Consider the following 16,684-nt stretch of genomic DNA (forward strand, 5'->3'; position numbering starts at 1 on the left):
CCTTCGAAAGATACCCCCCTCTCCTCCCGCGCCACGCACCAACACCTCCCCGAATTCCCCGGACATGATTGCCCATGATCCTCCTGACACTGCCTCTGTGGAGAGTGTATTCATTCTACTTAAAACTGCTCTGGTGGCTAGAAAACTCTGTTACACCTCTCTTTGGTCTTAGTTGCGGCCTTGAATGAAGGCAGGTGCAAGGAGAGGAAGCTGAGGGGGACGGTTTGCTGGCCCTCCCTGATGGGCCGGAGGCAGCCCTAACCCCGTCCTGCTGGCACTCAGCGGGGGAGACGAGGCTGCTCGGGGAGGTCAGAGCCCGGCGTGCATGCTGGCGTTGGGCACAGCCTCCCGTGTCGGTGAGACCGCAGAGCCCAGAGAGGTGCCTGGAGCTGCAGCAAGACTGGGAGTCTTCTTCAAAGAGGAGAACTCTAAGCATCATGGGGAGCCTCTGGCAATCTTCTCGGTATTGAGCGGGGAGGAAGGACAGGGTAAGGACAGAAAGAAGTAAATGAAAAAAATTAGGATTTAGGGAAGGTAGGGGTAAAGTGCAATCAGTGACATTCAGTGCCTGAGTACCAAGATTTGGGGATCATAGTTTCAACTGAAGATTGACTCTAAGAAGGTCTTTGGTCATGTCTCACTCCTCTATTGGGAGTCTTTTAATCATTCGCCTTTTTCTTTTTTTTAAGACAAGGTCTTCCTCTGTCACCCAGGCTAGAATGCAGTGGTATAATCAGCTCACTGCATTCTCCAACTCCTGGGTTCAGGCGATCCTCCTGCCTCAGCCTCCTGAGTAGCTGGGACTAAAGGCATATGCCACCATACCTGGCTAACATTTTTATGTATTGTAGAGACAGGATCTCACTATGTTGCCCAGGCTGGTCTTGAAGCGATCCTCCCCACTTGGCCTCCCAAAGTGCTGGGATTATAGGTGTGAACCACCATGCCCAGCTTGTCTCTGTTTTAGAATCACACACCAAGAGGTGGAAGCATCCTTAGAGATGATCTCCCTCAAGCTCTCCCTTTACTCACATGGGGAAATTGAGGCCCGGGGGGCAGGGGGAATGCACAGACAAATCAGCAGCAGAGCCCACATGTCCTACCTCCTAGGTGTAGTTCCCTTGGCTACTTGGAGACAAATAAAGCAAGAATGCTTTTCCTGACTTGAGGGAGGAGGTGACGAGAGCTGAGGACAAGGCTCGTGTCTCCACCTCAGTTCTCCCCCATGAAGGGAACATTAAACTGAGCAGTGGCAACTGGTAGTGACCGTTTTCTTGGCAGTTCAATGGAGGCAATTCAGAGAATGGAAACACTCAAGGAAACTAGGTGAAGGATAAAAGGGGACAGCAGGGAGCCTCGTGGGAGAGCCTGGGATGGGGTGAAGAGCAAAGCATTCTCCTTATACAGTGTGGCCGGCCTGGCCTCTGCCCTCCACTGTCTGCCCTGCCTGGACCCGTACCCAGGCTGGCTGGGGAATAGGCTGCCAGCAGCTATGCCAGCCGGGTGCCCAGACACAGGCACACTCCATCCAGGGCTGCCCCGCACGACCTTGCTTCCTTCCTTGTATCCCCTCCACCCATGCTCATCTCCTAAAATAGTCCAAGATATAGAATGTGGAGATGGTTTCTTATGCAGATGTGTTTGTGTATGTGTGCATGTGCACACACTGTGGCAGAGGGAGACTTTGTCCTGTGTTCCTTTGTTATCGCTGAGATTGCCCAGGGAGGCTGGGGCTCCTCTGGGGCAATTTGAATCCTTTTTTTTTTTTTTTTTTTTTCTTTTTATCTCACTAATGTGTTCTTGTTTTCTGACTTTGTTCTTTCTACTCTCGATTATGGTAGAGCTCAACATGAAACCCTTGGCTCTTCTGTGATTGCACTGTGTTCTTGGATTGTCTTTGGCGCTGGAAAGGAAGGGCATTGTGCATATTTGGTGGGGGGGCTCTCCCGGCCTGCAGGGTACCTCCTGGGATGGGCTGGTTTGCAGACCACCACATGGCAGAGACCCACGGGGGAGAGACCACCAAAGTTAACATGCAGGCTGGGTGCCTGCTGCTCCCCTGACTCACCCCCCACTGCCTAGTGTGGGCTGGTCCCTAGGAGGGACCTTTGTGTCACTCTGAGAGTTGCAAGTACTTCTCTTAGAATTTGGATCTACAGTAATGGCGGGCATTTGAGCAGGATGGGAATTGTGTAGGATGTTGCGATTGGAAGCAGGGATTGGAAGCTGCTGTGAGCTGTATAACGTCTGACTAAATCTCACTCCTGAGCGCTGGGCCTGAGAAGGTCCTCCTGGCTCCTCTTTTGACACCTGTATCTCTTACAGTCAATAAAACATCCTCAGATGCTGCAAGCTGAGTGGACTGTTTTGGTTTTTTTATCATGTTCTATCCTTCCCAGGCCACACCTAGTGAGTCTAAGTGTGACAGGTGGAGCTGGGCAAGGCTGGATTAAACATTAATGCAGCTATTACCACAAGCCAGATGAGCAAGTGCCACCAAAGCCAAGCTGCAGAGCTACCTGGTATCTCCAGGCTGGGGAGCTGGTGACCAGCAGACATGTCTCAATTTGCCCAGGTCCTGGCTGAAATAGGTGACTTTGGTCGCTTCCAGATACAGCTAATGATCCTGCTGAGTATCCCCAACTTCCTATATGCCTTCCACTTCTTTGCCCAAGTCTTCATGGTCCTGGACGAGCCCCACCACTGCTCAGTGGCCTGGGTCAAGAACCACACTCTTAACCTGAGTGCTGCTGACCAGCTGGCGCTGGGGGTGCCTCTGGATGCTGCGGGCAGCCCCGAGCCCTGCCTCATGTTCCGGCCACCCCCCGATGGTGCCAGCCTGGAGGACATCCTCAGCCACCGCTTCAACCAGACGCAGCCTTGCGATATGGGCTGGGACTATCCTGAGAACAGGCCCCCGTCCCTAACGAAAGAGGTAGGGCTGTCCTCCTGCCTGTCTGCCTGACCCTTTGCCTCCGGTCACTGGCTGTGTCTCTGTCTGTGCCCCGGTGCTCACATGGCTGGCCATCAGTATGCGTGTTTTTCTTTTTGCCAGTTATCCTGTTTTTGTCCCCTGCCTGTCGGCCCTCCTGCCTCCACCTACCTCTCTGTCATTTCCTCTGTCTGGTCTGCCTGCCTAGATGTCTGTCCATTTTTGCCTGTCCTTTTGCCTGTCCCTCTCTTGGCTTGTATCCAGTCTCCGGCCTTCCTTCCTGTCCTCTCCTGTTCTCCTGTCTTTATGCCCTTCTCTCCATCCAGTGTTCTCATCTGTCGTTCATTTCCTGTGTCTTTCAGTCTGCCCTGCACTTCTGCCTGGCTGCCTGTCTTCTGTGCTGTCCTAACTCTCACACTGTCCCTCTCCCTGTCCACTCTCCGGGCTGCCTGTCTTCTGTGCTGTCCTAACTCTCACACTGTCCCTCTCCCTGTCCACTCTCCAGTCATCCTGCTTGCTTGACTCGGGCTTCCTACATTTCAGCTTCTCTCTCTAGGTCCCTGCCTGCCTGCCTCTGGGGTGCTGGAGAGCAACCATGACTCTGGGACTTGTCCTGTGGGTAACTAAGCATTAGCTCTGCTAACTTCATTCCTTTGGCAGAGAGCCAGGAAGAAAAACAGAAAGATTCCCACTCCAGCCACCTCAGAGCAGGAGGGCTCCTCTGAAATCATCTAGTCACGCTCTGTTGCTTCCCAGACGGCGGGGTTGAGGTGCAGAGTGGGGAGATGACTGGGCCAGGGGAACGTGGTGAGTTGCCCCTAGAGCTAGGGCTGTCATGCCAGGCGCCTGCCACCCAGGTCCCTGCAGGTGTGGGAGGCAGCACAGATAGTCCAGACCCCCAGGGGGCATGGGTTGTTCAGGAGTATCCGTGCAATTCTCACCCAGAGATTGAACATTTACTTTCTTTTACCCCTATGGTTTAAAAAGCATTTCTTTAAAGGCTTTCAGAGGACAATGTTTTAACCAAAGTCTGACTTTTACTTTTTAATGTGTGACTATAAACCTGCCCCCAGGACCCTGGCCATGTCCTGCCTGTCCTCCTGCCTCTTCCCCCCTTCCCCACAGGGAGAGCTAGGTAACCTCTGAACTCTCCCGTCTCCGGACCTAGCCCAGCCCAGCCTTCGCTGAGCCTCAGTGGCCTCTCTGTCATCACCTCCATGGGGGGCTCCAGCCTTCACTGGCGCTAAAATATTGTGGTACGTGCTCATCAACTCCCTGCCAACCTGACCAAATGTCATCAGCCATCAGGCCCAGGAATCCTTCCAGATTTCTCAGACCCTCCTCTAGCCCTTGTTCACACCCCATGTGGACTGTTCATACAATTCTATTCAGCCAAAGCCCCCTAAGTCTCAACTATGTAGGGAACAGTCAGAGAAAGGAGGTACTTAGTTACCTTTCTATAAATACAAGAGTGCCTGGTGGTCAGGGCAAGGGCTGAGCCCCTCGCAAAAGATAAAGGGCTGGGTGGGCTCTGAGGCCCAGAACTTGCTTCTTCAGGGGGAGAGAATGGGCAGGCAACTTCCTGAAGGAGGTGGTATGTGAGCTGGGTACCAAGATACTAGAAAAATGGTGCTAGAGAAGAGAGGAAGGCCTTCACAGGCAGAGAAGTCACAAGAAAGGCTGGCAGCAGGGAGCAAGTCTGGGGAGCAGCAGACAACTTCGTGTGCCTATAATAGGGGCAGGCAGGGCATAGGCAGTGGATGGGATCTTTTCAAAGATTTGAGACCTCTTTTTGTTTGTTTGTTTTTGTATGTTTAATACAGCTGAAATAAATGCATATACATAGAATTGACACATGAGAAAGCATGGGTTAACACCAACGAATCTGTAAGAATTAGGATTTGGGGAAGGTGGAAGAGATTGCTGAAACGTTTTTTTCAAAATTGGAAACCACAACCAAAATAAGCGGATGGAATCTCTATGAACACTTATGAAGAGTCTTTATAAGACTCTTTCCATGATTTTTATTAAACTAGAGAGCCTTAACTGGCTGTTCCAGGGTTCCTCGCATGCCAAACAGAAATGAGGGGAGTCCCCTGACTGGTCCTCATGTTGTTAAGTGTTTTCCCCGCCCCAGTCCGCTCCCAGCTTGCTAACGAAGCAGACCTCCCTAACTGGAAAGAGGGTGTGAATCATTCCAGAGACGTCTGTCTTGTAGCACCAACCTCACGTTCCCCCTCTATACGAGACCTTCAGCTGTGTTCTGGGATCACCATATCAAACACTATTAGGCTGCACATTTATGCTAGGCATATAAGACCATGATGGACAGGGGGGAAACTTTTTTCATATGTATGTTTTGAACTTAATCCATTTGGCGTATTTCAAAAGGTGTAATACTTTTCTCTGTGTATCAGTGAAAGAAGTTAGAAACTAACTTCAAAAACTCAGCAAACTGCCAACAAATTTCTCCAAAAGTCACGTTGCAGCGCATCCTAGAAACAAATACTGGGTCTACTTGAGGGTGAAGAGAAAAGGCAACTTCCAGAAAGGAGTGTGTTGTTAAATGAGGCATTCACTACACTCCAGCCTAAGAGCACCAGCCAGGGAACGTGTTTCCTAAACCAAATCCAGGAAGCGGAATGTGGAATGAGTCCATCCTCCTCCCCTTATGGGGCTGTCCTCTAGTTAATGAATCAAAAAAATAAATAAACAAAAGAACACAGGACTGAAAAACCGCACACACGCTCCCCCTACCACCACGCAAAAAGAGAACAACAATAACACTAAGACGATGTCCCACTTCAGTCCCTAGAGTGGGACCGAGGAGCAGCTTCAGCAATCGGTGTGCTGGAGCGTCATCACAAGCATGCCTTGCTTTCAGATGAACATTTCGTGGGAACAACAAGATGAACTAGTACCGACCACTTTTCTGAGGATAGACAGTGACTCAAGGTCAGCTCGGATTGGGAGAGGGAAGAGGAGGCACACCTATGTGCCTCAACTTGCATGAGGACGCGAGGCTCGGTGCAGGACCTTTGTCACGATCCCAGAAAGTGAACTTCAACTTTTAATCTTTAGCTCGATTTAAACATTGCTTTCAGGCCGGGCACGGTGGCTCACACCTGTAATCCTAGCACTCTGGGAGGCCGAGGCGGGCGGACTGCTCGAGGTCAGGAGTTCGAAACCAGCCTGAGCAAGAGCGAGCCCCCACCTCTGCTATAAATAGAAAGAAATTAATTGGCCAACTGATATATATTGAAAAAATTAGCCGGGCATGGTGGTGCATGCCTGTAGTCCCAGCTACTTGGAGGCTGAGGCAGTAGGATCGCTTGAGCCCAAGAGTTCGAGGTTGCTGTGAGCTAAGCTGATGCCATTGCACTCACTCTAGCCTGGGCAACAAAGCGAGACTCTGTCTAAAATAAATAAATAAATAAATAAAAATAAACATTGCTTTCAGTATGATGCTGGCACCGGCTGTGCAGAAAGGGCTGTGGAGGGATGTTCCAGCCGCACACACCAGTGGCTGTTATTCGGTTCTACAGGCTCAGGGTCAAGCACACTCTTCGGGCCTTTTGCATGAGTGCAGAGCACTAACCACACGCGGCAGCCTTCAGGCAGAGGCCAGCTTTCCGCAGCCTCTGCGGTGACAGGCCTCCGTCTGCTCTGTTTGTTCTTGGCAAGTTTCTCAGTAGTACAGGGGTCATCTCTGACATCAATTTGGATCCTCGCAAGGAAGAAAGGAGTCTTTGCAGGGGTGAGTTATCTCAGGCCCCTACTTTTCTTTTACATTTTCAAATGAGGACAGAGATAACAATGACAACTGGCTAGAAATACATCTGTCTGTGGACACTCAGCAGTTGCAATCTGTCATGGTCCTCTTGTCCTCCTACAGTGTACAAAGTCCCAGGGTATATGCTCTGCACCAATCATAACTGTGACTGCGTGGTTGTCTGAAATGGTACATATTCAGATGGAAATTTGTTTGTAGTTTAGGATGTCAGGAGATATGCTTTCCCAATGCACAATTGCTCACAGCAACACACTCAATTGTCTGCATTGCTGGAATAGTTTTGTACCTGCCACTTTAAATGTTTCTAATGCAATGTCAGCCTCAGCCTTTCCATGGGCATTGGTAGCGCTCAGAAACCTCTCTGTTTACCCTCAGCCATCAACCTAGATTGTGCTGATATTGGGGTTGGGCCTTGGCCCTCTTGTGTTACCCTGACATGCTCCCTCCCACCCTCACCCTCCCAAGCACTGTGACTCCCAAGGGAATGTCCGCTTTTGGTACTTTGTGCCCTGTGTCACATGATAATCTTAAGCTGGGTCCCGGAGTGGAGCTGTCTTGGTGTGAGACCTTCTACCTCTACCTCCTGTCTATGAGGAGGGGCTCTGCACACCTACTCAGAGGACCCTAGCTGAGCTGACATCCCCAGTTTCCTTATTATAAATAGCAGCTTCATTTTAAAACTGAAACACAAAACAATATGCATTTGAAAAGAAAAGAGCACATTTCCTTATGCTCTGTGTGCTCTTGAAGGTCAGGGTACGTTTCTCCTCCTCACCCTACCTTGCTCAGCATTTCTGGGTGCCCATCCTTGGTAAAACACAAAATGACTCCCAGCCCTGTCCAAGGGGAATGTGGGCTTCCTCCTAGAGACCGAAGGCAGCCACTGAGGGTTCTGGAATAGGGGAGGGGCAATGCACTGTGCTCCCCGAAATGAAGATGGAATTGTGCAGGCTGCATAGCAGGTCCCAGATGGAACCACTGTGGCATTAGGGCTGGGGAGGGTGATGACTTGCATCCAAGCTGGAGTCCTCTCATCTCTGTACCACCTGCAACGCGACACCACCAGGTGAGCTTGAGCACAGCTTGGCACCTCTCCAAGCCTCAGTCTCTGCTGCTGCACCGTGGAAATAAGCCCCCATGAGGTTAGAATGAGGATTTAATGAGTAAGGCTATGTGGCCATCAGGGAGGGCGTGAATGGTGGCTGTTACCTACGGGTGCCGCCTTGGCACTCATCCCTGCAGAGCCCTTGTGTCGGAGGTGTCTATGTAACCAGTGGAGACCTTCGTGGGCACAGGGGCCAGCACACCTTCATCCTTGCTGACATGAGCTGAGAGCTTCCCGTGAACAAACACGGACTTGAGCATGTTGCATGTTTAATCCATCTGATCTTTAACCGCATCAGATGATACTATGTAGTATGTTTTATTCCCATTTTGTACCTGGGAAACCAAGGCACAGACAGATTGGCCACCAGGCTCAAGGTCACACAAAGCCACTCAATTCTGACTCCAGAGCCTGACAGCAGCAAGTCTTCTTATTTTAAACGGCATCTCGCTACAAAGGAAATCTGTGGCTGCTGGACAGCAACCAAACAGGACAGAAAGGGGTAGGACAACGTCAAGCCCCCTGTCCTTCCCTACTTGGTTCCCAGGGGCAGTCAGTTAATCCTTTGGCACATATTGGAAGGTCTTAAAAATTAGCAGTTGTCCTTGAGAACAGAAGTAAGAGCATAATGGTAACTCTTGGATTGGCTAATTGCTCGCTAAGTGTTATTATAATAAACCGATGGTGATTGGCTAGTTAGCTAGCTGTAGGTATTAGTTCATTCATTCATTCAGCAAACGTTCTCTTAGCCTTCACTCAAACTCATTCCCTGTCTAGGGCAATAGAGACGTCTCAACCTCACCAGCTGCCACCCAGCTGCTTAACCTTTCTTTCCTCCCTCCGGGAAACATAAGGCGAGGATCATGGTTAGAATTCCTCGAGGTGATGCCTGGGAAGCATTTAACACAGTGCCCGCACAGGGTAAGCACTCAAAGGCATCCGTCGTGGCTGCGGAGCTGGAGGCGAGGTCACGTGGCATGTTCCCACACACACGTTTGTGTACGGAAGCGAGCTGTGTGCAACGGGACAGAACACCCCCCTGCCCCGCCCCAGGACCCACAACCCGGTGGGGATGAGGGGCAGCCAAGGGCCATACTATAGACATGTGCGCAGAGCTAGATGGACCTGGACATTGTCTCCTCTTGCTTTCCAGGTCTGTCTAGAGCAGGGGTCCTCAAACTTTTTAAACAGGGGGCCAGTTCACTGTCCCTCAGACCATTGGAGAGTGCACACTGTGGGCCCGGGACGAGTCGGCTGCTAAGCAGGACAGGCAGCGGCGGCAAAAACACCCTGAGGGACGGATAAATGTGCTAGGCGGCCCGTCTGTGGCCCGTGGGCTGTAGTTTGAGGACGCCTGGTCTAGAGGGTTCTCTCTGCAAGTCTCTAAGTGGGCTAGCATCTCTACTCTCTCTCCTCCTGCTTGCTAGCTGCTCTCTCTTGCTCTCTCATTTTCTCCCTGCCTGTGTGTGAGTGTGTGTGTGAGTGTGTGTGTGTGAGTGTGTGTGTGTGAGTGTGAGCTCCCCCGTCCTCCCTGCCTTCCCCAGGTCGTGTGTGAAGGCCCCTTAGCATTCCGATTGCCTGTGCATGGCGGGCAGATTCTCGGGGAGATTCTGCAGCCACATGGGAAAGCGTGGAGAGGCCCAAATGGGTCACACGGTGCCTGGCTGTGGGGAAGAGGCCCCGTTCTCAGGAAGCAGCAATAAATGGTCCATCAGAGGTTCCCAAACTTTGCATCCTTAATGTGTCAGTCACTTCCCATGGCACCTCCGGGCCGAAGGAAATACCTAACACTTCTACATATTAAGTAATGAACTCCAAGCCACAGGTGTTTGTGTCCTAGCAATTTAGTAATTATTTTTTTTAAAAAAACAAACACATGAATTGAAAGAAAAAATATTTTAATTTCATACTTAAATACATACAGTTACTGGCTAATAGGACATATAGCATGTACCTGCCTGGCACCGCACGGCTTCTCAGTGCTGCAGCGCTGCCACCTGTTCCTGTCCCAACTGACTTGCATATGCGGCTTGCTTTTATTTCACAGCAGCTGCCCAAAACAGGACTTCCCAAAGATACGATGTCATTGAAAGGAAGGTAGTATGATCTCACGATGAAACCGTGAACTCTCCTGAGTAGTTGTGTGATGTCAGACCAATGTCAAGCACTGTCGTATTTCCCTTCCAACTTTTAAATATCCTGCTGTACCCAGGGAGTTCGCTAGGGCACCCCGGGGTGCCGTGGTGCACATTTTGGGAACCACAGGCATCTGCCCTAAGAGGTTTGTGCGGGGCTAAGTGGGGAAGGACTTGCCCTCGGTGCTGCCCCTAGACTCACGTCTGCCTGTGTCTGCCTCAGTTCAACCTGGTGTGCGATCGGCAGTACCTAAAGGAGACCTCACAGTCGGTGTACATGTCTGGGCTCCTGGTCGGGGCCCTCATCTTCGGACCCCTCTGTGACAGGTAAGAACCTGGCCAGCGCAGCCCGGCCCTGGTGTGCTGCTGGGCTCCTGGCGCCGGCCACGTTTCCCGCTTGTGCCCTCCCGCTGGCCTTTAGGACAAGGCCGTGCCCCCTCCGTCGGACAGAGCCCCCAGGGCAGGGCTGGGGCTCCCTTGCTCCCGGCCCCTCAGGTGGGTTCTCAGGGGGGCCCCCTCCCCTGACCTGCACCCTGGCCCCCCCAGGATTGGCCGCAAGGCCGCCATCCTGGCGCAGCTGCTGCTCTTAGCCATCATCGGCGTGTCCACAGCCTTCGTGCCCAGCTTTGAGCTCTACATGGCCCTGTGCTTTGCTGTGGCCACCGCCGTGTCCGGATATACCTTCAGCAGCGTCACCCTGCGTGAGTATCTGGGCCCCGTCAGGCACCCTGCACCCGAAGCGGTCACACCAGAGCTTCCTTGGCCGGGGAGTGACAGGGACTGAGTGGGCAGGGGCTGGCCCAGTCTCACCCTCTGTTCCCGCAGTTACAGAGTGGGTTGGGCCCTCGTGGAGGACCCAGGCCGTGGTCCTGTCCCAGTGCGCCTTCTCCCTCGGGCAGATGGCACTGGCAGGGCTCGCCTATGGCGTCCGCAACTGGAGGCTCTTCCAGATCGCGGGCACTGCGCCTGTCCTGCTGCTCTTCTTCTACATCTGGTGAGGGGCGCTGGCAGCAGCAACCACCTGGCTGGTGGTGCTGTGGTGGGGTGGGGGTTGGAGTGCAGCCCTCACAGTCGTGGGGGGCTCACAGGCTGGGCAGGGAGGGGGAGCCTGTGAGGCCTGGGGAAGGGGCTCAGTCTGCCCTGGGACTGCTGGGAAAGCTCTGCAGGACGCCCGGCCCCAAGGTCACGGCCACTCTCGGCCCACAGGGCTCTGCCGGAGTCTGCCCGGTGGCTCCTGACCCGCGGGAGGATAGAGGAGGCTAAGCAAGTGATCCGGAAGGCGGCCTTGGTCAACAGGCGGAAACTCTCCCCGGAGCTCCTGAGCCAGGTACTTCCAGCAGACCCCGGCCAGCCCTGTCCCCAGGCGAGACCCGCCCTGGGCCTCACTCTGCACCTTCCTCCCAGCTGGCCTCAGAGAAAACAGGCCCCTCGGGGAATGCCCTGGATCTGCTCAGACACCCCCAGCTCCGGAAGATGACCCTGATTCTCTTCTGTGTCTGGTGAGTGCCCGGGGCCCGTGCCCCTCCCTGTGGACAGAGCCAACGGCCGGCCGCTCCCTGGTGTGTGTCAGTGGAGTAGTGGCGTGGCGGCTCCCTCTGGCTGGGACAGCCTCCCCCGGCTGTGCCAAAGTCTCTGTTGTGACTGCCGACTGAGGCAGACTCTCCCTCTGGGTGCAGTGGTGTCTCGGCGCCCAGCAGTGACCAGAGCCATTGGGTGCTTTGTAGGTTTTCGACCAGTGTGGTGTACTTTGGCCTCAGCCTGAAAGTGGGGGACTTCGGCCTGGACATCTACCTGACCCAGCTAATTTTTGGAGCAGTTGAGGTGCCTGCCCGCTATTCCAGCATCTTCATGATGCAGAGATTGGGCCGCAAATGGAGCCAGCTGGGGACCCAGCTTCTGGGGGGGCTCATGTGTATCAGCATCATCTTCGTCCCAGCAGGTACCAGGGCTGGTTGCCCCCTCCCCTTGCCCTAGCTCCAGTTGCCAGGGGCGACCAACAGTTCTGCTTTCAGGAGTAAGGGCTTCTGGGGGTGAGGAGTTTGGGTGGGAGCCCAGGGGCAGGACCTAGGTTCTGGGGCATCTACCCTTCCGTGGCTGACCAACATTGTCCCCAAGATCTGCCTGTGGCGGTCACCGTGCTGGCCGTGGTGGGGAAGATCGCCACATCTGCCACCTTTACCATCGCCTACGTCTACTCTGCCGAGCTCTTCCCCACGGTCGTCCGGTAAGAGCTGCCGGCGTGACTTTTGCGCGCCTCCGCTCCCGACACCCTGGTTTTGTTCATCCCTCCTCCCTTGAACCACGGTTTCACAAACGGCCAACAGGGCTGGCCCCAGGGCATCAGTGCCCGGCAGGCCCAGGGCAACTAGAAATCTAGCCCAAGCCTCAAGTTGTCCCCAGGCTAGTGGAGGACAAATCATGGAAGTAGGCCACGGGCTGGCCTTGCCAAGACGCCTAAGAATGCATGGCCTGGTGGGACAAGGTGGTCAGGAGGTACAGCCTTTGACCTGGGACCTGCGGGGTGAGCAGGAGAGTAGCACGCAGAGGGAGAGGCCTGGAGGTGGGAGAAGCAGCCAGGAGCAGAGCACAGGATCGCAGGATGGGCTGGAGGAGGCTGGGGGACCCAGCAGGAACGGGTCTGGGCTCTCCCGAGGGAACACGCCGGGGCAGAGCTGTGGCCTGGAGGTGGGACCGTGTCTGCTCAACCCTCGCTGGCCTTCCCCAGGCAGACAGGCATGGGGCTGGTGGGCATCTTCTCACGCATCGGCGGCATCCTCACACCGCTCGTGATCCTGCTGGAGGAGTTCTACGAGCCCCTCCCCATGCTCATCTTCGGCTGCATCCCCATCGTGGCAGGCTTGCTCTGCATCCTGCTGCCAGAGACGCGTGGCCAGGCCCTGAGGGACACCATCGAGGACCCGGTGCAGGGGCCCCACGCACGGTGAGCTGCTTGCTTGCTCTGAAGCCAGGACCTGGGCCTCACCGAGAGGACCCCCTCCGTGTGCCCAGGCCTCCACCTTGCCATCAGTCCATGGCTGCTAAGAGGCCAATATGGGACCCTCCAGACTCACAGACGTTTGGCTGGCTATGGCTTACGTTCCCCCTACTTTGGGGCAGGGGATGGTGGGAGACACTGTCATGGGACCAATCCCTGGACAGCCAGTGACAGCCTTCTGCCCCCTCCAGGGCCCCCAAGCCAGTGCCACCAGCAAAGGAAACGGACGCCACAGGAAGAGCCTCCAGCCCAGGGGTGGCCTTTGTGAGCAGCACGTATTTCTGATGGAGGCCTCTGAGAGCTGGACCACCAGCAGCAGGGAGCTGCCCCAACCTCCCCCTGGACGTGGCCGAGACCCATAAGGACAGAGGGACAAGACCAGCCTTGCTTATGGAGGCAGCACACCACAACCCGGCCCCAGCACCTGCCGCCCACCACCTAGCCCAACCGCGAAGTGTCTGGACATCCCCCCTCACCTCCGGAGACCCACCTCCAAGCCCCGCCTGCGCCAAGGTCTCGGGCGTGTCTGGGGCTTAACTCATGGCCTGATAGTCTCACAGCAGTTTGGCTCTCCGGATCCCCTCAATCTGACTCGCTCTGTCCCCAAGCACAGTCAGACCCAGACGAGAACACGAGGTAAGGCCTTTCCAAGCTGTGGGGCAGGAGGAGAGGCACAAAAGTGCGAAGCTGTGGACTCTACCCAGGCAGGTGGATGACGGGGCTGTGGGTGAAGGGTCGTGTCTCCTCTCAGTGGGTGCGTGAGACCCTCTGGCTAAGGAGCGGCCCACGGGCCATTCCATCCCACAGAGAGAAGCCTCCCTCAGTGTCAATCGAGGCTTCCACCTTGCATTCCCTTCAAAGCCCTCCCAGCCCCGGCCCCGCTCCCAGCTCATGCCTAACCTGAGTGGGGCAGCAGGGGCGTTGGTCCTGTGCCTCCCCGGCCACCCGAGGGCTCTGCTGCTTCTGCGTCACACAGGGCCCACGCGGGGGGAGGAAAGAGGCCAGGGGTCTTCGTACTCAGCCACTGCCGGCCATCGTTCTTCCAGGCGTACACTGCTTGCCACCAATCAGTGCGTTTTGTCAGGTCTCTAAGAGCTGGCTCTTCCATGGGGCATCTTTGCGGGGTGTTCCAAAGGTCCCCTCGGAGCCTCTGCGTTGTGCCTTACTATGGGCAGCGTGCTCCCAGCTCTTCTTGTGACCCCTGTGCAGCCCACCTCTCCTCTCCTAACGCCCGAGTCCCCTTGCCCCTGCAGAAGGCCTTCTTTCGTGGGCTCCCATCAAGAGACCTCAGGGCTGACTGCCTTCCCCAGCATCTGCTTGGCCCACGAGAACACCACACATCTTTGTGCCACCCAACAGTGGGAAAGAGCTTGCCCAGCCACTGCCCCTGGCTCCAGCCCACCTCCCACCAGGCGGAAGCTTTCATGTCCCTTCCTACAGGCACCTCTACACAAGGAGGGCTCCTTCTGAAGCCCCCTCCCTCTCGCTGTTCACGTTCTCTTACGTAGCATGGGGGGCGGGGAGGTTGCGCTGGACCAGTCCCTAGAAATCAAGCACGGAAGAGCTCAGCACCCCTCTTTCACATGTGTGTTTCTTACAGGTCTCAGCTTTGCAGTGATGGGCAAAAGTTCTACCTAGCTTCCTACTGCACACCCATTCACAGAGTCCTCTCTTGGGGAACACTCATGAGTCTTTCTTGGCACAATGTGTCACTCGGGCTAAAGCTGCTATGGTGTGGGGAAAAAAAAAAGGCTGGGTAGAAGTAGGGAAAGGGCCATTTCCAAGCTGAAGGCAGTTTCTTCCTCAAAGAGGTGCAGACTTGCTCTCTGTGAGGCGGAATGACAATCACTCCCGGGAAGAGACTTAAATGCATCCTTTATCGACACAAGCATGAATGCAAAGATTCACCTGTTGCCTTTGCATGGGTCTTTGGAGATTTTTTTCTTTAGGATTGCAGGCAGTTGGGGAGAAAGGTGTTTCTCTGTGTATTTAAAAGCATCCTGCAGCTCGATCTGGCTAATGGGTGAATGTGTCTCAGCAGTAGCTGGAAGCAGTAGCAGTAGCTGGAAGGCCAGCAGCTGAGACCTCTGGGACCCCAGAGGGGAAGACGTGCAGGCCCGATCCCCACTCCACCCTGAGGAGCACCACAGGGAGGGGCCCTTACCGGGCAGTGGCCAGCATGTGCTGAACCGTGGCTGTTCTCCAAAGGGTGTCATTGAACATACAGCCGCCCAGATTTAGGGGACACACTAGCAGTGGGCACATTTCACAGGGCCGTGGTTAGCTCTGTGGGGACTGGTGCAGGACTCAGATCTCAGGACTTGGAGCTCATCGTCCTCAGCCTCAGCCTTCCCATTTTAGAGTGCACGACTTTCTGGTGCCCTTTACGCTAATCCTCGAGGATTCTAATCTTGGGTGCCCCGGCTAGGCATGAAAGGCAACGGGGTCCAGCCGTCTGCCCCCAAGGTCCAAGAAGATAGGAAAGATACACCAGGTCTGCAGCCCCACCCCAACGTCCCCCAGTTCGCTGCCTGGCACAGAGCAGGGCTGAGTCTGCGAGATCGGCCCTGACCCACACACGCCGGGCCTCTGCCTCCCTCGCTTACCCGTCCACCTGTGCACCGATCTGCTGGGGAGATTCCATGTCACCTGCTCTGCATGCTGGGACTGAAGATCTGCAATTCATCTGCAGCTATCAGACTGCTCCCCAGAGCCCTGGGAGAAGAGCCGCAGGCGGAGAGGAGCGGACATGGTGCAAGCAAGGCAGCTGGTCTGGCGTACAGGGCAGAAGGCCCTGCTGAGGACAGGTGTCAAGGAGGGACCAAGGCCAGGTGCAGAAGAGCTTTCTGTGTGACCACTGGCAAGGAAGGGTTTCTGGGGGCTTGAGGAACCAGGTACAGGTGGGGCTGGTGAGACCACGTCTCTAATCTTGGGCTTTTTTCCGAGGGGGATAAAAGCCACTGGTTTTCTTCTTTCTGTAAACAGGGGGATGGCCAAATAAGATTTGTATTTTAAAAATCATTCTGTATCTGACCAATGTGTTGGGAGAGGGCAAAAGTGGAAGCAGACAAACCAGGCATGGCGTCATTGCAACAATAAAGTAGCTCATAGCAGGTGTGTACTACCTTCTTTTATCGTCACAACATTCTGATGACGGAGCGGACCGGTGGCCGTGAAACTGGGAAGTGGCTGGATGTCAGAGCCAGTTAAGAGGCAAAGCCCTGTGATAACCGCACCCCTGGCTGTGTCCCTGTGTGTCTCCCCAGAGGAAGCCCCCTGGCTGCTGGGCCCCATGGCTACCCCCTTCCAAGGGACCTGGGAGACCGAGACCACTGTACTACCCACCTTGTGTTCTCTACGCCCCAATGTCCAAAGCCTCAGTTACCCCTGACTTCCCCAGCCAGCTACTCCTCTGCCTTGGCACTGTCCTCACTGACTGGGGCTCCACTCCCCCATCCCCCACCTCACCAGTTCCACCCAGGGACGCAACCTGTGTCTCTGGCCCCGTGGCTGTGAGTCTAGCAGAAGCCGGGTGTCCTCAGCCCTTGTCAGCAGCGGCAGGGGGCGGGGTGCTCTCATCCTCTGCCTCTCTGCACCCCGCCAGCCAGCCTCGACCTACCGTACATTCTGTCCCAGCTACAGAGCGGGGGTGGGAGGCACGGCTAACCATGGCCACTTCCATTCCCTCTCCTGAAACCTGCTCTGTGGACACCGGTCTCTCTCT

General features: G+C 54.9%; 1 protein-coding gene across 1 annotated transcript; it reads left to right on the forward strand.

Annotated features, from left to right (window-relative positions):
* The first annotated feature begins 2,482 nt into the window (after window positions 1-2,482).
* On the forward strand, window positions 2,483-16,066 carry SLC22A13 (solute carrier family 22 member 13). The gene is made up of 10 exons (XM_020285455.2): window positions 2,483-2,935; window positions 10,189-10,292; window positions 10,512-10,666; window positions 10,791-10,959; window positions 11,172-11,292; window positions 11,370-11,464; window positions 11,690-11,904; window positions 12,081-12,189; window positions 12,691-12,906; window positions 13,152-16,066. Exons 1-10 carry the CDS (start codon window positions 2,558-2,560, stop codon window positions 13,243-13,245), a joined length of 1,656 nt encoding a protein of 551 aa, XP_020141044.2. The 5' UTR covers window positions 2,483-2,557; the 3' UTR covers window positions 13,246-16,066.
* Window positions 16,067-16,684: the final 618 nt, after the last annotated feature.

The sequence above is a fragment of the Microcebus murinus genome, chromosome 1 (assembly GCF_040939455.1).
Source record: "Microcebus murinus isolate Inina chromosome 1, M.murinus_Inina_mat1.0, whole genome shotgun sequence".
Taxonomy (NCBI): domain Eukaryota; kingdom Metazoa; phylum Chordata; class Mammalia; order Primates; family Cheirogaleidae; genus Microcebus; species Microcebus murinus.

Excerpts from the sequence above, each read along its gene's own strand:
- SLC22A13 (XM_020285455.2), top strand. The coding sequence starts at position 2,558 with ATGTCTCAATTTGCCCAGGTCCTGGCTGAAATAGGTGACTTTGGTCGC. Across the intron at positions 2,936-10,188 it reads CCCCGTCCCTAACGAAAGAG|TTCAACCTGGTGTGCGATCG; the intron begins GTAGGGCTGTCC and ends TGTCTGCCTCAG. Across the intron at positions 12,190-12,690 it reads CTCTTCCCCACGGTCGTCCG|GCAGACAGGCATGGGGCTGG; the intron begins GTAAGAGCTGCC and ends GGCCTTCCCCAG.